At 43.6% G+C, this 23,104-nt stretch overlaps 1 protein-coding gene across 1 annotated transcript in view; it reads right to left on the bottom strand.

The window, feature by feature from the left end:
* Positions 1-23,104, bottom strand: part of pkd2l1 (polycystic kidney disease 2-like 1) — a 93,514-nt gene that overhangs the window by 55,065 nt on the left and 15,345 nt on the right. Inside the window, exons 3-5 of the mRNA XM_078224310.1 lie at positions 15,657-15,784; positions 5,826-6,073; positions 1,792-2,016 (exon numbers count right to left, since the gene is read on the bottom strand). Of these exons, the coding sequence (XP_078080436.1) occupies positions 1,792-2,016; positions 5,826-6,073; positions 15,657-15,784 (601 nt within the window). The remainder of the gene's footprint in view (positions 1-1,791; positions 2,017-5,825; positions 6,074-15,656; positions 15,785-23,104) is intronic.

The raw sequence follows: 23,104 nt of genomic DNA, 5'->3' as shown, positions 1-23,104 counted from the left end.
GTAATCCCATGTATTTACCCTAGCTAGTCCCCCTGACACTTAGGGGCAATTTATCATGGCCAATTAACCTAACCTGTGGGAGGAAACCAGAGCACCCGTAGGAAACCCATGCAGATGCGGGGAGAATGTGCAAACTCCGCACAGACAGTGACCCAAGCCGGGAATTGAATCCGGGTCCCTGGCGCTGTGAAGCAGCAGTGCTAACCACTGTGCCACCGTGCTGAACCTGTGCATCTTTCAATAAGATGCCACACAAAGACTCATGGAGTTGGCAATAATATATAAGCATGGATGGAGGATTGATCAAAGATAGAAGTAGAGACTACCAGGGAAGTTTCAGGTTGGCAGGCTATAGCTAGCGGAGTGCTGCAAAGATCGTTGCTGGAACTTTAGCTATTTATAGATCAATAACCTAGACAAAAAGGCTACGTTTTCTGGCAATACAAAGTGAAGTGCAAATGTAAGCTGCGAGGACAGAGACTGCAAAGAGATATAGGCTGGAATTCTCCAGCTGTTCACACTGGCCGGGTTCTCTGGTTCCGCAGACGACACATGCCCAGTGGTGTGGGATGGCTTCCTAGAGAATTCCCATTGACAGTAGTGGGATCAGAAGATCCTGTCACCAATGAATGGCACAATGCCTTGTGCCACTGAGAAAAATATTTCTACTTGTCCTGATACCACAATCCTAATGGTTGATTCAAGCATTTTCCCTGTGATTACTAACAAGCCTGTATTGCTGTTTTCTTCTTCCTTTCTTGAACAGCATACATAGAAATCTTTCACCTCCAGATGTTGGTTCATCTTTTATCTGTCAGTGAAGGTGGGAGACCCATTTCCAGAGCAGACCAGGCAGACAGAGAATCCAGTAACAAAACTCCCTTCTGATTTTCCATTCTGTAGCCCCCTTTCAATATTCAAATTTAACATATTTCAATGTAGGAAGGTGACAGGGTTAATAGTCACAAGTTAAAAAATCGTACAAGCTGCTATGAAAAACAAGGTCTTCTTATAAGAACCATCACAGACACCAAGGTCATTAGTTTGGGCAGAGCTCATTACATCAGATTTATGCATTGGACAAGTTCTAATAACCAGGAACAGTTGGATTTATGCATTGGACATGTTCTAATAACATGTTCTAATAACCAGGAACAGTTGGACTGCCTAAAGATAAGGGAAAACAGTACTCAATTGAGGCAAGTAAAAACCTCACGTCAATTGGATATTATAATTAAGCAAGTGCAAGGTGATTGGTTTTAAAAACTGTACTTTCACATGATGTAACCTTTTATGATTGGATGGAGACAACTCCTATTCTGTCATTGGTATATGCTAATTACTTGTAATCGAAGATGAGACTTTAATTGCCTTTGTATTTCTGAATTTTTCACTCTGAATGGACATTCAGGGTCCCACAGATGGCTGTAGTAAAGTTCATCTTGAAACCACTCTGTTACTTTGTTTGGCTACTTGAGGGGAACGATAGTTTTAAATACAACAGGAAAACCATAGTAACAGAAGGGAAGGGAGGGAGGAGAGTGGGCAGTTGGCCAGGCAGCAAGGAAGGAAGGTGTGACTATCGATATGTGCAGTTATCTACTCCTACATGGACACAATGCGGATATAGCAGATATTGGCTTGCAAGGCAGAAAGTCTTGTCATCATTCCACGATTGACCTTGAGTGAGGGGATTGAGTAATTGAAATAAACTGCACACTTTTCAATCCCAATCTAAACTGCAGTGTAAGATTTCTGTTCTCAGGGGGGATTTGTTTCTGTATAACCTACCTTATAACACAGAAGAGATTAATGTTAGCATTGTACACTGAGAAATCAATGAAAACTGCGCGGGTGCCTCTATCCAGCCACAGACTGTCCTTCAGATCTTGTAGAATTACAGCACTTTCATCCACTTTCGTCTTGAGGTCTTGATAATAGCCAGAGCCGCTGTAGACGGTTAGTTTACCCCAGTGAGAGGAACCTCCAAGTTCTGACTCAGAATAATAAATCCACCTGGACAAAGATCACATTGAAGATGAATCAGATTTGGATTTAAATAGTGCCTTCAACACAGAAATCTTTTCAAGTATCTTCGCAGAAAATATAAATAGGAAGAGTTCTGTGAAATGATGCAAGGTCTGCTTGGATTGATCGATATTCAAAGGTTCTTCAGGCAGGAGAGAGGGTAAAATGGGCAGGGATTAGGAAGGGAGTTCCAAAGAGTGGGAACTATACAGACCCATAGAAACTCACAACACAAAAAGACTATTTGACAAAACATGACTGTGCATAATCTTTGCTCTTACAAACCAAACTGATCCTCCTGCCAACTTTCCCACAGCCTCTCTCACCTTTTTGTCCATCCACTAACCTAGTTACATCTTCCTGAAATTTTTTACAGCTTTCCTCACTGGATATCAAAGTCCTTACTTTTGTCTCATTCCAATGTTATGTCGCCTGTTCCCAAATCCAAAATCTCACAGAGTATTATACAAAGCGAGGACAAAAGTGGACACAGCAAATGGCTCCTGGGTAAACCAGTATCAACGCTTTGCCCATCTGACTGATAACCTCAATCCAGATCTGTGTCTGTCAACCAAGATTCTGACTATACTCCTACATTAAACAACTGAAACATTGAGAGCAGTGGCCAGAGGCAGAGGAACTAAAGGCTAAGGATGGTTCAAAGAACAAAGAAAATTACAGCACAGGAACAGGCCCTTTGGCCCTCCAAGCCTGCACCGACCATGCTGCCTGACTTAACTAAAACTCCCTACCCTTCCGGAGACCATATCCCTCTATTCCCATCCTATTCATGTACTTGTCAAGACGCCCCTTAAAAGTCACTACTGTATCCGCTTCCACTACCTCCCCCGGCAACAAGTTCCAGGCAACCACCACCCTCTGTGTAATAAATCTGCCTTGTACATCTCCTTTAAACCTTGCCCCTCGCACCTTAGACCTGTGCCCCCTCGTAATTGACTCTTCCACCCTGGGAAAAAGTTTCTGACTATCCACTCTGCCCATGCCTCTCAATCTTGTAGACTTCTATCAGGTCTCCTCTCAACCTCCGTCGCTCCAGTGAGAACAAACCAAGTTTCTCCAACCTCTCCTCATAGCTAATGCCCTCCATACCAGGCAACATCCTGGTAAATCTTTTCTGTATCCTCTCCAAAGCCTCCACATCCTTCTGGTAGTGTGGCGACCAGAATTGAACACTATATTCCAAGTGTGGCCTAACTAAGGTTCTATAAAGCTGCAACATGACTTTATAGTCATAGGTTCATGAAGTTGTTTCAGGTTAGAGAGGGAGAGTGGAAGAAAGCTCTGGAGGAATTTGTAGATGAGGACAAGAATTCTGAAATAGATTGAAAAATCAGAAAACAAAAAAAAACCCACATTTACAAAGCATCTTTAATCCAGTAAAATCGGGTATTTCCTAGGAAATTGATGGGATATAAATTGACACTGAACCAAAGGAGACACTCAGACAGGTGACCCAAAATTCAGAAGTAGGTTTAAATGAGCATCTGAAGGAGGAGTGGTTTAGGGAGGGAGTTTGAGAGTTTAGGGTCTCGGCAGCTTAAGGCACAGCTGTTAATCGTGGAGTAAAGGAACTTGAGCCACAAGATCAGAGTTGGAGGTTCAGTTTCCAAATGTGGACAAGATGAAGATCACCTGTCGTCAGAAAGAGCTTTCCGGCTTTCTCAGAATTCACTAATAATTTGGTCATATTGTCGGCCTGAGGCTAACAATAAAATTATTCATTTACTTTAATTTAAATCCAAAACTCAACCTTGACAAACCTAATCCCACCTTCTCAACAATTTTACATGCTTGTTGAATCAATTAATCTATCAAGATAGGTTTGCCTGTAGATGTCTTGTTTATTAGCTGATATGATTAAGTATAGGCTAATTTTAATGCCATGACTGTTTTACACCATTCTGTTATTTCACTGATAACCCACAGGGATCATATGGTGAGGTGAGGTGCCTCATGTAGAGACTTCCTAGAGGGTAGCAGAGAGTCAACCCTCTCGGTATTATAGCCCTCTCTCTCACTGTGGGGCTGGATACCAACAGTCACACAATAGAACCCAGCCCCCTACCTTCACTGGGAAGTGACGGATTGTTTATTTAGGGCACATCCTTGAAATGGGAATGTGGTTGCTTCTCTGTTATTACTTAGTAAATGTACCAAATTATGAAACATGGGGCAGCACGGTGGCACAGTGGTGAGCACTGCTGCCCCACAACACCAGGGACCCGGGTTCAATTCCAGCCTCAGGTCACTGTGTGGAGTTTGCATGTTCTCCCCGTGTCTGTGTGGGTTTCCTCCGGGTGCTCCGGTTTCCTCCCACAGTCCAAAGATGTGCGGGTTAGGTCACCCTATTATAAAAAAGGATATTATTAAACTAGAAAAAGAGTGCAGAAAAGAGTGCAGAAAAGATGGGGCGGCACGGTAGCACAGTGGTTAGCACTGATACTTCACAGCTCCAGGGACCTGGGTTCGATTCCCGGCTTGGGTCACCGTCTGTGTGGAGTTTGCACATTCTCCTCATGTCTGCGTGGGTTTTTCTCCGGGTGCTCCGGTTTCCTCCCACAGTCCAAAGATGTGCGGGTTAGGTTGATTGGCCATACTAAAAATTGCCCTTAGTGTCCTGAGATGTGTAGGTTAGAGGGTAGATATGTAGGGATATGGGGGTTGGGACTGTGGTCGGTGCAGACTCGATGGGCCAAATGGCCTCTTTCTGTACTGTAGTGATTCTATGATTCTATTCTATTATATTTACTAGGATGCAAGCAGGACTTGATGGTTTGAGTTATAAGGAGAGACTGGATCGACTGGGACTTTTTTCCCTGGAGCGTAGGGGGCTTACGGGTGATCTTATAGAGGTCCAGAAAATAATGAGGGGCATAGATCAGTTAGATAGTCAACATCTTTTCCCAAAGATAGGAGAGTCTAAAACTAAAGGGCATAGGTTTAAGGTGAGAGGGGAGAATACAAAAGGGTCCAGAGGGCAATTTTTTCACATAAGAGGGTGGTGAGTGTCTGGAACAAACTGCCAGAGGCAGTAGTAGAGGCGGGTACAATTTTGTCTTTTAAAAAGCGTTTAGACAGTTACATGGGTAAGATGGGTACACAGGGATATGGGCTAAACAAGGGCAATTGGGACTAGCTTAGTGGTTAAAAAAAAGGGCGGAATGGACAAGTTGGGTTGAAGGGCCTGTTTCCATGCTGTAAACCTCTATGACTCCATGTTAAATTGATTAGCCATGCTGAATCGCCCCTTAGTGTCAAGGGGATTAGCAGTATAAATATGTTGTGTTACGGGGATAGGGCCTGGCTGGGATTGTTGGGCTGAATGGCCTCTTTCTGCACTGTAGGGATTCTTATTCTAAGATGACCTGGGGAGATCTAGGTTTGAACCCTGAACTGTACTGACTAAGCTGGTCTCACCTGGAATGATAGTACAAGCATTTCAACTGATCATAGTGCCCGGGGTAAGAGAGGGAAAGATAAGCCAGAGTTCCAATTTTGATGAAAAATGTGTGTGGGTATACTTTAGTTAAAGAAACATCAAGTTTTCCATTCTGTGTCCTGCAGATAAACATCCTGACAAGCTGAAACAGGAGTAATGACTATATAACTCATTACCCTGTGGTGCTGGTGTACACCAGTACGGAGTAAATGTCTCTCTAAGGGCGGGGGGGGAGGGGGGGGGGTGGTGGAAATATAACAAGATATAGTACAGCCAATAGCCAGGACAATGCAGCACAGCACTCCCACCCCCATCCCCGTTTAGTAAATACACTCACGCTGTCCCATTTTTGATTGGAGATTTCTTTTCAGTGTCTGCTGTGTAGATGTCATAACATCCACTGATGTCTTTCCGAAAGTCCTTGTGAACCACACAGGAATTATTCATCACTTTGATTTGCCGGATACGGGGAACGCCCAGGAGCATATTCTCATAGTAAATAAAGGATCGAGGACCGTGGACAAATGAATCGCCATTGTACCACTTGGTCCAGTACAATCCATTCAGCAATGGGCCCTGTGCATACTGAATAGGAAATCAAACAGTTATATCAAACAGCCCGCGGCGACAACACACTGTCTATCGTTTCAAAATCTTCTTTACATTACTAAATCACAATGGAGTAACTGGAACACAGATTACTACTCAGTAATGTCTGCAGTGATAACCTCCCTGATCCAAGAGGAATCCCGGTGGGTTAGTGAGTGAGGCCCATCTCATTTCTCACTCACTATCAATGCTCCAGGAGTAAGACAATTCTAATCATTCTGACTGGTGGTATTTTTGGTTCTGTCGAGTAACCCACCTCAGGTGAGGAGTGGGGAGGGAGTAGGGAATTACTGGTACTGCTGACCAGCGTGACAGGACATTCCGACAGTTCATGTATTGAATCCAATCATTCCACATTTGATTGAATTAATTTAGAATTCCATTTAAAATTTCCTTCTGCTACTTTAGAAACACAGGCTGTCAGGAATTCAGTGATTTTCACATTATCCAGCACTGCTCGAGGGCACAACCTCAGAGTGAAGGGATGCTCCTTTAAACTGAGATGAGGAGGAATTTCTCCAGCTAGAGAGTGGTGAATCTGTGGAACTCTTTGCCACAGAAGACTGTGGAGGCCAGGTCATTGAGTGAGTGTCTTTAAAAAAGAGAGAAGTAGGTTTGTGATCAATAAGGGGATCAAGGGTTACGGGGGGAAGGCAGGAGAATGGGGATGAGAAACATATCAGCCATGATTGAATGGTGTAGCAGACTCGATGGGCCGAATGGCCTAATTCTGCTCCTATATCTTATGGTCTTATGCTAGTTTGAATTTTTCTAGCATTAATATTTAATAACTAAAAGCTCCAAAATATAGATTAATTCACTGTTCTACAGAAATGGTTCATACAGTAATGGCACTGCAGTTACCTAATTTTAACCAATCACACATAGCCATTTTCACTGAAACCACTCAATATGGGTAAAAATGTCATTCAGACGGAGATGTTTACAAAGATCAGCCACGTTTCAATCACTCATCAAAAATCACTCACTGCTATTTGTCTCAACATTTTATTAATAATGATTCAATTACACATTCATGAACTGTGTGAATGTGTGTATCGAAACTGCATACCCAGTGACATGTCATTTATACCTTTATTATTTACTGATCAGAAATGCAATTAGCACATCTGGATTTCCAATTAGCTACATATTGTGAGCAATTAATATATTGAATTTTTCAAAGAAATGAAATAACTTGCATTCAGATTACATCATTCACAATGACCCGGTCAATGAAATGCATTTAACAAGGTGCAGTCACTGCAGGAAATCCGCACAGAACAAGCTCTCACAAACAGCAATGCAGTAAGTGTCCAGGCAATAGCGCAGACATTTGAGCTTTTACACTGAAGCCACTTTCCCTGAGCGGAGGGTGCCCACCCTGCATGGAATCGTAGGGCTGGAGAATGGCACAGACATCAGGGGCAGTGAGGGAGAAGCCACACAGCTGGATGATTTGGCCAGGGCTTTCACCTCGGATCTGGGAATCATGCTTCAGGCTATGTCCTGATGCTGTGATCCCGCCTTCTCCAGGCCAGTGCCAATCCACACGATTTTAACACAGAAGAAAAGATGGATTGGACTTGGGACTTTCACCTCTGGATGCAGGAGGGGGGCAGAAGCCGATAGGTCAGAGTGCCCATCTTCTTTGGGACATGGCACAGGTCTATAAATGGGTGGTGAGAAGAACCCTACACCTCACTCTGCATTGCCCTCACACCTACCAACTCCATATTTCCATTAGCCCCGATGACTCCTGATATTTCCTAGGACCCGTGAATAACACCATGCCACGCCCATAGATGGTATAAAGAGATATTCTCACGGAGGCCATTGGAGTCACTGGGTGGTTAGGTACATGGCTGGACAGTGCCCTGGCTCTACCTCTTGCCACTGCTACCCTGGCAGTGACACCCGTCACTGCTAGGGTGTCTCTGCCACAGTGGCAGGTGGCAGTGCCAAGCCTGGCATTGACATAGCAATGTCTGTGGGGGAAGGAGGGGAGGCTGGCATCGTATCCGGCTTCACCAGATCTCAGTGAAGCCGAGCTTGCTAGCGTATTTCACACTGGGGACTTTTTGCAACCAGAGAGTAGTTGAATGCACCTGGCCAGCACTGTCAGCGGAAAGCCAAAACACTCCGGTTTTTCCACCGGCCGCAGCATTTTGATTCATTTTTGGAGAATTGTGGCCCACGTTTTAACCAATTTGTTGGAGTTCTCTGAAGAAGTCATATGCACTGTAGATAAAGGGCAACCTGTAGATGTACTGTACTTGGATTTCCAGAAGGCATTTGATGACGTTCTTGCGAAAAATAAAAATTCATGGTGTAAGGAATAATATATTAGCCTGGATTGAAGATTGGCTAGCTGACAGAAAACAGAGAGTATGCATAAATGGGTCTTTTTCTGATTGGCAGCAGGTGATGAGTAGGATTCCATAGGGGACCTCAACATTTCACAACTTTTATCAATGATTAGATGAGGGGAGAAAAGGCATGTAGATAAATTTGCAGATGACACAAAGATAGATAGGAAGTTATTCTGTGAAAAGGACATAAGGAGTATTCAGACAGAGTGGGCAAAATTTGACAGATGATGTATAATGTGGGAAAATGTGAAGTTATTCACTTTGACAGGAAGGATAAAAAAGCAGAGTATTACTTTAATGGAGGACAATTGTAGAATTCTGAGGTGGAGAGGGATCTGGGTATTCAAATGCATGAGTCACAAGAAGTTAACGTGCAGATACAGCAAGTAATTACAAAGGCTAATGCAATGCTAATCATTTATTACTAGAGGAATTGAATATAAAAATAAGAATGTGTTTCAGTTATACTGGGCACTGGTGAGACCACATCCTGAATATTGTGTGCAATTTTAGTCTCCTTATTTAAGGAAGGATGTAAATATATTGGCGGTGGTTCAGAGGAGGTTTACTAGGTTGATACCTGGAATGAGTGGGTTGTCTTATAAGGATAAGTTGGACAGACTGGGCTTGTTTCCACTGGAGTTTAGAAGAGTGAGGGATGGATTGATTAAAGTATACAAGATCCTGAATGATCGCGAAAAGAAGGACGTGGAAAGGATATTTCCTCTTGTGGGTGAGTCCAGAATGAAGTGGCATTGTTTTAAAATTAAGGGGTGACCTTATAGCACAGAGATGAAGAGAAATGTTTTCTCACAGAGGGTTGTGAGACTTTGGAACTCTGACTCAGAAGGAGGTGGAGGCGGAGTCACAATGTTTTCAAGGTGGAGGTAGATAGATTCTTGTTCGGAAAGGGAATCAAATGTTATTGGAAGTAGATGGGGATGTGGAACTCTAAACACAAATAGGTCAGACATGATATTATTGAATCGCAAGCAGGTTCCAGGGGCCGAATGGCCTACTTCTGCTCATATTTTATATGATTGCCTCACTACAGAATTACGCTAGCGTTTTTTTAAAAACCCAACATGTTCAGCCTGGCCAGGCAGTGGAGGAAGACTGAAAAGAAAGTAATAATGAAGGAACACACTGGCAGCCATCAGCTCAGCTCCTTGGTGTGTCTTGGGGATAGATTTTAGGCAGGCAGCCTTTACTGCTGTAAGTAATGAGACACTGAGCAGGGGAATGGCCTGCAGCCAGGATGTTAGAATGTAACCGGTGACAACTTTGTGTTGGATGTAATGTGACCAATGGCAACAAGATGTAAGGGTCAGCTGACCCAGTAAACCATGGAACCAATCAGAGTGGTGTAATAGTCAGCTGACCAACTGATTCACTATAAATAAGGAACTATGTAGCATTGTGGGAAGCTTGGATTAACCCAGGGTGAGGCCCCAAGTTTGGAGTAATGATGTTTCCTTATTAACCCCTTTCTTTGATTTATAAGTTGGAGTAAGTTTTGTTGTATTTTCATTAGTTGCATTTTGAAGAGTTACTTCTGATGAAACATTGGTAGCAGAGGAAAACCCATTGTAACTTGGTGTTTGTTTTTGAATAAGTGCTACAACCATGGCAGGAGGTAGAAGTAAACCGGTGGGATTGGACTGTCCCCCTGTCTTTTCAGATGCCGAACCATATCGGCAATGGAAGGCAGAGGTGGAAATGTGGACCCTTGTCACCACAATACCGAGGGGAAAAAAAAGCAAGGTATGGCATTAGCTTTGTCACTTCCGCTTAGGAGCAAGGTAAGAAGCAAAGTATTTTCCGATTAGGCGGCAGATGCCCTAACTAGAGAAGAAGGGCTACAGTTCCTGCTACAATACTTAGATAAGTTCTACCAAAAAGATGAGTTCTTGGAGAATTATGAAGGATGGGTGATGTTTGACAGGATTAGGAGACAAGATACCCAGTCCATGGTAGAATATAGCATGGATTTTGATAGGGGCTGTAACAGGCTAATGAAATTTAATTTGGAGTTTCCAGATGCAGTATTGGCCTTTGAGTTGTTGGACTGTGCATGTCTATCGCACATGGATACTCATTTAGTAATGACTGGAATACAATTAAGGGGAACAGAACCCCTCTTTGATCAAATGGCAGCATCATTAAAGAAGTTTTTTGGGAAACAATCCTTCCCCGCCACCTTGTTCAATACAGACCGGAATGCATTGTGCCCAGTACGGAGGAGTCAATGGTGACTCAGCCGAATGTCAGACCAAATGGTACACACGGCTCTTTAAACAGAGACAGTTCCGCTCATAACAGACCTAGTGTTGAAACCGGAAAAAAAAAAATTTGAAAATGGGAAAAGACGCACATGGGAAACTGATAAAAGACTTTAAATCGAAGGAATGCTCAAGGGATTGTGAATCACTGTTTCCATTGGGATTCCCCATACCGCTCCATTATAAACTGCCCGAAAAGAATAGTGTCTTTGAAACTACATGTGGCACAGAATACGTGGAAACCGACAGTGACGAGGATAAGGACCAGGAAGGCATTGTTTCGGTGGCAGAAAAGTTGAATCCCATAATGAGCGTCCTGATGATAGACTCTTTCAACTGAGCTGTTTTAGATACTGGATGTACATCCACTGTCTGCAGCCAAGATTGTTGTTTAGGATCTCTTGATCATAAAGACTGAAAGGAAGTAAAAGAACATAATAGTTCCACCTGCTTTAGATTTGGAGATGACAACACTCTAACATCCTCCAGAAAGGAGATACTTCCCTGTATGATTGAGGGAATCAGTTTATTTATAAGTACAGATGTAGTTTCCAGTGATATACCTTTGTTGTTAAGCAGGTCTGCGATTGAAGAAAGCTCAGATGACCATTGATTTGAAACAGGATAAAGCTGTGGTATTTGGGAAAAACTGTGGACCTACATTTTACACGATCTGGTGATTATTGTCTTCCTTTAAGCAAACCGAAATGATCAGACCAAAGGATTCATGAAGCATTAGTGTCGCTAACAGACAACCGCATGATGGACAAAAAGAAGATTATTCTGAAACTCCATAAGCAGTTTGGTCATCCAGCACCAAGAGACAGAGCACTGCTGCAGGATGCAGGTGTGCTGGACAAAGGATATAATGATCTCATAAAACAAATATCAACTGTGTGAAATTTGCATAAAATATAGGAGGACACCCCTGTGTCCAGTTGTGAGTCTACCACTCTCACGAGATTTCAATGATGTAGTGACGATGGATCTAAAGATATGGGACAAGGACAGAGGCGTCAATCTATTGCACTTTGTGGACATGGCCACCCGGTTTAGCATATCCACGGTGATTTACAGCAAAGATAAAAAGACTATTATAGATAAAATTATGACCCACTGGATTGGGGCCACTGTCAAAATTTGATGGACAATGGGGCGAATTCGCAAATGATGATTTTCAAGATGTGAAAATTTAAATATTGTAATACTGCACGCTGCAGCAGAGATCCCATTCAGTAATGGCCTCTGAAAGAAATCAAGCGTTTATAGATGACATATTGCACAAGATTTTGGCGCGTCAACTGGTCTGTAAATTGCAGGTTGCATTAGCATAGGCAGTGTATGCAAAAAATTTGTTACAAATGGTGGGGTTTATAGTTCACACCAGTTGGTATTTGGGAGGAACCTAAAGTTGCTGTCAGTATTAACAGATGCTCCCCCAGCGCTAGAAGGGACAGGCATTCGCTCCATGTTTTCTGCATACTTAAATGCTATCCATGCAGGGAGAAAGGCCTTCATTAAGGCTGGGGTTTCAGAACAGATAAAGGCCCTATTGCATCGTATAAGACCATCGGGGGTATACTTTGAGAAAGGGGGTAAGGTCTACTATAAAAGAGGGCAAAATAGAGTGGAAAGGGCCCGGGAAAGTGATAGGAACCGACGGCAAGGTAGTTGTAGTACAACACGGTAACCAGACAGTGCCAGCCCATTCTTCGATAGTGGAACTTGGGTTTGAATTTGGAGCATGTAAACGAAGTACAGGAGGCACCTTGTACCTCACATGCACATACGCTGAGCTATTATGAGGATCTGTCAACAATAGATGAGAGGGAATCTGTTGATAAAGTACCAGTGAAGCAGGGGAATGAAGCTGCTACTTCAAAAGTTCAGCTACCCAAAGTAGGCACAGTGGTATCGTACATACCCAAAGGGTCAAGGCAGTGGAGGGAAGCCACTATAATCGGGAAAGCAGCAAAGGCCTCAGGAAAGTGCAAACACTGGCTCAACATCCAAGAGCAAGGGCAAGAATCAAAGCTATAGATTTGGAAAATGGGGTGGACAGATGGAAACAAAAAAGAGACCCAAGTCCTGTGGATGAGACAGTAAACATTCATGAACCCAGGAAAAAAAATCACAAATCTGTGACCTAAGGTGACACAACAGAGAACAGCAGTCAGAGTAGCCCTGACAGAAACAGACACGGCAATAGAGGCTGGAGCTTAACGAGGAAGGCTAGGAATCAAACCAATGATAGGAATAGGAGTAGAAGCCCCCATGATAAGGAAGTATTGATAGCCCCAAACAAAATGGAGCTCGCAGAAGTAAGAGAGGCCAAACAAAGCTGGACAGTTGGGAAGAGTTTGGAGTGTACACCGAGGCACCAGATTAAGGGCAGCCTGCTTTGTCCCATAGGTGGGGTTGCACAGAGAAAGTTTTGCAAGATGGAACGTATAAAGCTAAAGCCAGATTAGTAGCCCGTGGGTATGACGAACATTTGGATGGGAGAGACATTAGGGTTGATTCACCCACAGCAGGGAAAGTGACAATTTCTTTTCTTTGTTCTAGCATCTAATAATTGGATGTGTAAATCAATAGCTATCAAAGCAGCATTTCTGCAGGGCGAAACATTTCAGAGGTTTTTTTGAGGCCACCCAAAGAAGCAGGTAATACACAGGAACATTTGTGGCAATTGAACAAATGTGTATATGGGTTAAGTGATGCATCAAGGGTTTGGTATTTCTCTGTACGATCTGTATTACTGAAGACTGGCTGTGTCCAGTTAAAAGCAGATCCAGCAATGTTTTACTGGAAGGCTAAGGGAAAATTAGCTGGGATTTTTGTGATGCATGTGGATGATTTCCCATGGGGAGGCACAGAAGAATCTGAGAAATGGTGACTGAGAAGCTGAAAACAGAATTTAAAGGAGGGAGTCAAGCAGTTGGTGCTTTTCGATATCTTGGTCTTGATATCCGACAAATACATCTGGTATAACGATGAGCCATGATGTGGAGAGTGGTGATTCAACAGGGATATCTAAACAGTATTGATCCCATTCTCGTCACCAGAGAAAGGTCGATGGGAAAAGAGGAACGGGCCAATGAAAAAGAAACAGAATTGTTGAGGAGTATGATGGGACAGCTAAATTGGCTACGCACACAGACAAGACCAGATGGGACCTATAATGTTCTAGAGCTCAGTAATATGTTGAGGCGCACCACAGTCAGATCTTGCAGGCTAATCAAACATTACAAAAGTTAAAATTAGAGGAATGTGTAATTAAATTCCCAGCACTAGGAGAACCGGAAGATGTGAAGTTGGTTGTGTTTAATGATGCTTCACATGCCAATCTACCAGATGGAAATTCCAGCGGTTCCGGATTCATAATATTCCTGGTAGGGAAGGAAGGAAAATGTTCCCAGTGGCCTGGGAAGCAAAGAAAATAAAAAGGTCGTCAAAAGCACATTGACGGCTGAAACCCGAGCATTAGTGGAGATGTTGAATATGGGGATATATTTATCTGACTCATTAACAGAATTATTTTTTATGGGCACATTGGGTAAGAAAGTACCAACTGAGTGTTATATGGACAATGTTCACTCAACAAAAGTGGAACAGAAAAGTGAGTAAGAATTGATTTGGCCAGCATTAAACAAATGCTGGAAAACAAGGAAGTTTCCAAATTTAACTGGGTTGGTGCAAATCTACAGGTATCTGACTGTTTTACAAAGGGTGCAGATGCTGGAAAGTTATTAAGAATACTGGAGGATGGTTGCCTTAAATTATTTTGAAACTTTTAAAAAAGAAACAAAGGGAATTTGTTTGAATCTAACCAGTGACAACTTTGTATTGGATGTAATGTGACCAATGGGAATAAGATGCAAGGGTCAGCTGACCCAGTAAAACATAGAACCAATCATAGTGATGTAATAGTCAGCTGACCAGCTGATTCACTATGAATAAGGAAGTATGTAGAATTGTGGGGAGCTTGGAGTGGCCCAGGGTGAGGCCCCACGTTTGGAGTAATGATGTTTCTTAAACTCTTTCTTTGATTTATAATTTGGAGTAAGTTTTGTTGTATTTTCATTAGCTGCATTTTGAAGTGTTCCTTCTGAACAAACACAGGACAGTGAACAAGGATGGCACAGGTGCCAGCTCACTGGAGGGCAAGGGCACACATGGGTTCTGCTGCAGAGGACTCAGCAAGGGCTTCATTAGGCCATCCTACAGAAGACCACTGATGGATCACACAGTGAAATCCTTGGCTCATTGATGCTGAGGAATACAGAGATGTCCAGCACCAACCTGGCACAGGGCTTAGCTCAGAAACTAGAGCCCATCAGGTCAACATGGACATAATGGTTCACTCCATTCAAACAATGAGGCAGCATTGTAGAACTGATGACTCTGCCTCCTTTGCAGCAGCCCAAATGTACACATTTCGTGAATGAAAACCCTTTGATAAAGTGAATTGTATTTAAAAAGAAAACATCTGTTTGCTGTAATGTGAGCTCTGAATCCAATGACAGCTGTAAAAGTATATCTTAGAATATTACAAGGTGGTTGAAGCCTTTCAACTTTATGAGGAACACCAACAATTGATAGTTTCTTGGGTTTGTTAAGTCCTTTTACAGTCTGTGCAGGGATTTTTGTTCAGTACAAAGAATTTAAACATTTACCTACATTTTGTTAAAATTTTGTTAAAACTGTTCATTTCATGGTAACTTATTCACTAAAACATGAGGCTCCGAAAGAAAAGTCTTCTGCAAACTCACCAAATGTCTATTCTGAATATTTTGGTGCGTTAGACATTATTAAGTAACATTGTAATCTCTCACCTACTATGCCAGGCAGATTGCAATGTTATAACAGAAATGTATTGTGCTGGGTTCATTGAGTTCTACTCACAGTCCAGAAGTCAGCCATGTTGTGGATAGTCTGAAAGGTGACCCCTGTATCTCCTGCAGTAGAGAGGAAGAGGTTTGACATGACCTTGGTGTAGTAATAGGCATTTGAACTGGTCATTCCATAGGTCACTAGAAAAGAGGAGAGTCCAGAAGATTACTAACATCGAAAATAAAAATTACTAATGACTTTTCAGTGACTTCTCTAGCAGAAAATAAAGACTTTTAATTTTCAGGAAATAAAGTGCTAACAAAGCTGTGTAATCGAATAAGTTTCCCTTTCTCGATATCCAGATCAGTTAATATAAGAATCCTGCCCGCGTACATCAGTTAATATAACAGAGAAATTGGATAGAATTAAAAGTAGATATTTAAAAGATTGGAACTGCTCAAAAATACTAAGGCAGAACTTCAGGCCCCCACTGGCAGGGTTCCTGTGAATTCCCTACTGGGAAGGCAAGGCCAAAGACAGCTCTATCCCTAACTGAGGTCCTTATAAGCAGCCAATTAGGGGCAGTTTCCCCACCCAGCCTCAATTTTGAGAGTGCACTGATTGGATTGGAACTCCTCCTGTTCCAGAGATTGGCCTAGACCGCTGGATAACTAGTTCAGAGACATTTCCACTACGTTACCATTTCCTCTACATTACCATCTCCTCCTGTATGTGCACAGCTGTTTAAATGTGTCAGCACACAGAATATACCTTTCATTATTTATTTTAGTGCTTCACAGTTAATCGCATAATAGAAAGTTAGTGCTGACATCACAGCAGCTTTATATTGTAATGTTTTTATTTTTCCACAGGGTGTGAGCATCACTGGCTAGACCAGCTTTTATTATCCATCCCTAGTTGCCCAAGCCTGAATGCTGTTGGAGATATTGCTGTAATGAGATTGTGATGTTCAGACTTCAATACCCAGATGGGAATTGAAATCTTAACCATCTAACCAGCCCAAACAACTCTGAATCCCCGCTAATTGTTAGCAGGCAAAAAATTAATGGATAATTCATAAACTGCAAACTCTAAGCCAGTGGAAAGTTATTATTGCAAAACACATTTGAAACTTACATCCTGTATGGCAAGGCCATGTTTAAAGGTTCCTCTGTAACAGCACTGACACCACGTTGAAATTTTATATATTATCTAGTTAGTGAAGTTCATGTGGCAGCTGGCAGCGCTTTCATCTTTAAATGGAAAGAATATGGGTTTTTTGCGGCCTACACTCAGGCCCTGAGCTCAGAAACCGAGCTGCCATTTGAGTCTATAATGGGCTGCTGCTGCACTATTAGTTGCTCAATGAATGGGATTTAGTTTAGACAAATGTTAAAAATCCTCCTGGTTTTGTGACAAATAGTTTTCCCTCATTGATTTCTGTTCGGGCTGTTCCCCCTCCTTTTTGGGGAGCTGCCCCTTTTACTTTGTCCTGACTTAATCTGAGTTTGTTTATTTGGTTTGACCTAAAAAGAGGCCAACACCTCCAATGAAACTGATCAGCTGACCACTCAACATATTGTTTGTGGGATCTTGCTGTGTCTAAATTGCTTCCCTCCAAACGGTTTCTGCATTTCAAAAGTAATCCGTGTGGGGCATGTTTGGAAGTTTCTAAGATATCGAGGAGGTGCTGCATCAATCCAAGTCTTTCTAACCGGCAAACATTCAGTTTTGCTAACTGGACTGGTCACCATTATTCTTGCACCTTGTCCATTCCCCGCTGCGGTCATTACAATCACTGGCTTCTGGTGCTGAAAGTCAGCAATTACACCTGAAAGACCAGAATGCAATCCTAACACCAGGGATTGGGTGAGAAAGCAATGAATCTCCTCAGCCTGGGCCAGCATTTATTGCCCATCCCTGAGGGCATTTAAGAGTCAACTACATTGGGTCTAGAGTCACACGTAGGCCGGACCGGGTGAGGACGGCTCGGTGGCACAGTGGTTAACACTGTTGCCTCACAGCGTTAGGGACCTGGGTTCGATTCCTGGCTTGGGTCACTGGCTGTATGGAGTTTGCATGTTCTCCCTGTGTCTGTGGGGTTTCCTCCCACAGTCTGAAAGACGTGCTGGTTAGGTGCATTGGCCATGTTAAATTCTCCCTCAGTGTACCCAAACAGGCGCCGGAGTGTGGCGACCAGGGGATTTTCACCGTAACTTTATTGCAGTGTGACTTGTGACACTAATAAATAAATTTTAAATGTCCATCCCTAAAGGACATTGGTGAACCAGACTGTTATTTTTGACAATTGTCAATAGCTTCATGGTCAGCATTAGACTTTTAATTCCAGGTTTTTAATTGAGTTCAAATTTAACCATCTGCAGTGGTGGGATTCAAACATGGGTGCTGAGAGCATTATGCTGGGACTATGGATTACTAATCCAGTGACAATGCCACTATGAACGGAGTGGGAATGGAGGGATACTAAAGAATGGTCTAGTTTGGACCAGGGAGCGGCGCGGGCTTGGAGGGCCGAAGGGCCTGTTCCTGTGCTGTATTGTTCTTTGTTCTTTGTTCTTTATGCCACCACCCCCCCAGATATAACCAGATATACTCTGGTTTATTTCTGTCAGGAAACGCTCACATCTTTTCTATCGGCTCAAGAGTCGTGATTTCATAATAAAATATTCTCTGAACAGCACGGACTCGCTTTCCGGCTGAAGGTGCCGCAACCTCTGTCTGTAATTTTGGTTTAATGTGAATCAACATTTAGCGTTTGTTCTCTGTGGAATCTAATGTGCTATATATCTAACAAGTGGCACAAACAGGCCATTCAGCCCCAGCAGTGCAAGCTGGTGTTTATGCTCCACTCCAGATTACATGTTGGTGACCGGTCCAGTTAGTGAAACTGAATTCCCATTATGTTTGCTGGTTAGAAAGGCTTCCATTGATGTAACACCTCCTCAGATATCTGAGAAACATCCAAACATACCCCGCGCAGAGTACTTTTGAAATGCAGTCACTGTTTTGAAGGGAAGCAATCGATACACAGCAAGATCCCATAAACAACATGGAGTTGTTCTTGCTCATTTGTGTCACAGTTCAAGAAAAGTACATTTTTGAACGCTGTAAAATAATCATGTAATTGTTCATGTAAAATCTGGTTGAAAAGTGTGAATATTAAAGTTCAAACTGTGTTTAAATCAGCAAATTCAATTTTATGATTTGATTTATGATAATGAAAAGATGTGATGCGTCAAAAATTAATTCTCATTAAACTCCTCACCGGGAAGGAGTGCGCGTGTTGGCAGGAGCCATGTTATTTTGCAGTTTCAGGTGGAATACATTATACTTGTTGAAGCTATGTGATTTGAGAAAATAGAACACTAATTTCTATTAGTTTGATTTGGAAAGTTTATCGTCTCAAACAGGAGTCAAATTACTCAGTACTTTGTCCTAGTGATCCATCTGTTCGCAAAGGAAGATGTTAATGTGATGAGGACTACTGAAAATGAGACAGATAATCCTGTTCATTGGTGGTGGGTGTTTGAAACCAGGATCAGGGGGAAACATGGGGTTAAACAGGAAACCATTCGGGACCAGATGGAGATTTTGAAAGCAACAAACAAAATAAATCAAAGTTCAAGGCAGGTTGACGGGAATCAATCACATCAACGAGACCACACAATGTCTCATCACATTACTTCATTCATCTGCTGAGGAAATGTCAGCCTTAAAAATACTGCCATCCTTTTCAGAAAGAAAGATCGCTTTATCAGACACACCTTCTGTCCTGATGTGTCAGATATTCATCACTTGTTTTTGTTCAAACCTACTAAAGAACTTCAGTGACACTGAGAACACCGTTCCCAAATATTTGATGATGCATTTGACGCATGAATCGCCGGCTAATTCCCTTTCATTAAAATACAAATGTTGGGCATTAAATGTTAAATTATTGCATGTGTTTGTCAGAGATAGCAAATTAACGGTACTGCAGAGAGACGATGTACAAATGTACTCTTTATTGCATTTTACGATCTAACAGCAGGCATCACCATCATCGTTAATTTCACTCGTAACGAGAGGAGATTTGGAAACATAAAGAGAAAGTGTGCGTCCGTATCACCTTCCTGCAGAGAGACATTAATTTCACATCAGACTACAATAGACAGTATTGCTTGGAAAGGCGCACACACAATCCTGCTGCTTCTATGTTGGGGTAATATAGAAATTCATGACCTCAATAGTTGTGTATAAAGTCAAAACAGCAATCTGAAGCCAAGATTAATTATTGTGAATGGATCAAGTTTAGTTTAGCCTATAGAAAAATTGAAAAGAGATGAACAGATGGTGTGTACCTGCAGAAGCTGACCAAACAGGAGAGACAATGAAACAATGCCTTGCTGACAACAACAGAATAAGTATCAGGCCATTAAAAACAAACCTTCCTGAAGCTACACACCGCAAACTGGCCATGCAGGTCAACCGTCTGCGCCACTTTTCACAGAGATATTTTCTCCTCCTTTTCTTGAGTCTTGCTAAACTGAAGAGACAAGTAATCCATTGCCAGGCCTCACCAATGGCACTAATAAACAACGTTGGATATACAGAGTTTATATCATTCTCTGAACAATCAGAAAAGCCTCACGAAGGGAAGAACAGGTTTCTTTGCTTCAACACCAAGTGACAGTTGCCTTAAATCTTTCTCCCCTGTACCTTTTTATCAGCAATACCTGGGAAGCTTGTGAATTTTTCATGTTAAGGGTATGATTTTCCAGCTCTTTTCCCCCCCCCCCCCACCAAACGGGATCTTCCTGTCCTGCCGAAGATGACCCCCCCACCTCCGCGATGGGTTCCCTGGCAGCAGGACATCGGCGACTGGAAGATCCTGCTGACAGTCAGTGGCGAGCCACCTCCCTGCAGGAAAACACATGGCAGGAGGCCTGGAAAATCCCACCTTAAGATTAAAACCATCTATTCAACTGCCTTTGCCGAATCCTCATCAAATCCCCAAGTCTCCCGTCTTCCCGGGTGCTGAACTGGCAGCTTTCTGCAGTTTCTCTCCTATCTCGCGCCCTCTGCAAGCTCATCTCAAAATCTCCCTCTACTCTATTCCTACCAAGGTACTGACAATGTCACTTCCTTTCCTGACCTCCATTGACCTCCATGCAAGTACCATTCTAAATGGTTTCTTTTGCTCAAGTCTTGTCTCCTCCATTTCCATTATCCCTGGAGCAGGAACAGGAGAAGAATCCTGGGCCTTGATGCTTCCCTAGTTTCTGGGCCCTCAGGAATATCTGTACAACAAGACTCTTAAGAGGCCAGAAAACAAAGAGTGAAAGGTTCACAATTGCGTGATATATCTGTATATATTGAATGCTGAGGTTTGGGGTGCGGACTGCCCCTTTAAGAGTGCAGGTCAGGTGACTTGGGGGTTCCTCCCAGTGTGGGACCCTGGTGGGCAATCTTAGACCTGAGTGTTAATGAGTGAACGAACACCTTCAATAAACAGTTCCCAGTATTGTCATATTCAAGCTTATCTCGTGATTCCTTACTCACCCTTAGTCCCGAGAGGCATACATGATAACTAACGGTGAGGCGGCTTCTTGGCCTACACATCCTGCTGCCATTCCATTCTGGTCCAGTGGGAGGGCAATGGGCATCGCCCTGGGACTTTGTAGGACAGCGCTGGAAAGGAACCGCAGCGCGGCCTCCCCACGCAGAATGGGTAGGAGTGTTCTGATTGCCGTGACTTCATTTTGAATGGTCCGTTCAGAGGGAGGTAGGACTTGGTGAATGTCTGGAACGTGCTGCCCAGGGAAGTGGTGGGAACAGGTACAATAGCGGCATTTAAGGGGCAACTAGATCAATACATGAATAGGATGGGAGGGGAAGTGCATACTCCATAAGTGTACGCCTCTCTGGTCTAAGGGTGAATAAAGAATCACGAGGTAGGCTTGAATATTACTGTTTACTGAAGGAGTTCACTCTTTCACACTCAGGTCTAAGACTGCCCAACAGGGTCCCACACTGGAGCAGCCCCCGGGTCACGTGACCTGCACTCTTGAAGGGGCAGTCTGCACCCCATACCCCAACATTCAATATATAATGGTTTTAGTTTAGGCAGGCATCATGATCAGCACAGGGTTGGAGGGCCGAAGGGCCTGTTCCTGTGCTGCACTGTTTTTTGTTCTTTACCTGGGAGTTGGCCAAAAATGTCACAGGAAGCAGGCACCAAGGGGACTCAGGAAGTGGGTACCCAGGGAGCGGGCACCAAGGGGACTTGGGAAGTGGATACCCAGGAAGCAGGCACCAAGGGGACTTGGGAAGTGGATACCCAGGAAGCAGGCACCAAGGGGACTTGGGAAGTGGATACCCAGGAAGCAGGCACCAAGGGGACTTGGGGAGTGGATACCCAGGAAGCGGGCACCAAGGGGACTCGGGAAGCGGACTGCGAGGGGACTCGGGAAGCAGACAGTGAGGGGAATCGGGAAGCGGACAGCGAGGGGACTTGGGAAGCAGACAGCGAGGGGACTCGGGAAGCAGACAGCGAGGGGACTCGGGAAGCGGACAGCGAGGGGACTCGGGAAGCAGATACTGAAGGGACTCGGGCTGCATGTTGCTGCCGGTGATGGTGGGAGGAGGCTTCAGGCCTACACTCGTTTGGGAGGAAAAATTCCAGCTGGCAGAAAAACAAAATGGCGGCCAGATTTGGGGCCGTAGGCCCCTTCGATGAAGAGGCGGAGAGCTGTATACCTTATACTGAGCACTTCAGTGCTTATCTGGTGAGGAATAATGTGGACGAGGATCTGGTGGTTCCAGTTTTCCTAAGTACCACAGAGAGCAAAACCTTTGCAGTTTTGAGGCGTCTGGTACAACTGGATAAAGAGGCTGAGAAGAATTACCAGGAATTGTGTGAGGTACTAAAGGCTCACTTCACTCCAACGCCGTTAATGATTGCTGCGCATTCTCGATTCTACAAACAAGACCAACTCAAAGGGGAGTTCACGGCGCAATCCGTGGCAACTCTGAAGAGGCTGGCAGAGCACTGCGGGTTCGCAAATGTACTCCAGGATGCCAGATAGCTCGGTGAGAATCTGTGAGGATTTTAAAGTGAGAGTAACCCAGCGCTGTGTGTGGACCAGTACCCACTTCCTCTCATAGAGGAGCCAATCAGTGATCTGGCAGCGGGAAAGAAATTCTCCAAAATGAACCTATCACAGGCCTATCTGCAGACGGGAGGTAGTGAAGGATTCACAGCTGCTGCTAACGATAGTCACACACAGCGGCCTGTTCCGCTATAAGCGACTTCCTTTTTGCCTTTACATCAACTCCAGCTCTGCACCAAATATTGAGTGGATTTTTTTTATTTGTTGGACATGAACATTGCTGGCTGGTCAGCATTTATTGCCCATCCCTCGCTGACCAAGGGCAGTTGAGAGTCAACCACATTGCTGTGGCTCTGGAGTCACATGTGGGCCAGACCGGGTAAGGACGGCAGATTTCCTTCCCTAAAA

The sequence above is a fragment of the Mustelus asterias genome, chromosome 11 (genome assembly GCF_964213995.1).
Source record: "Mustelus asterias chromosome 11, sMusAst1.hap1.1, whole genome shotgun sequence".
In the NCBI taxonomy this organism is placed as follows: domain Eukaryota; kingdom Metazoa; phylum Chordata; class Chondrichthyes; order Carcharhiniformes; family Triakidae; genus Mustelus; species Mustelus asterias.
Note: the sequence above shows the minus strand (reverse complement) of the source record. Positions and strands in the feature narration are given on the sequence as shown.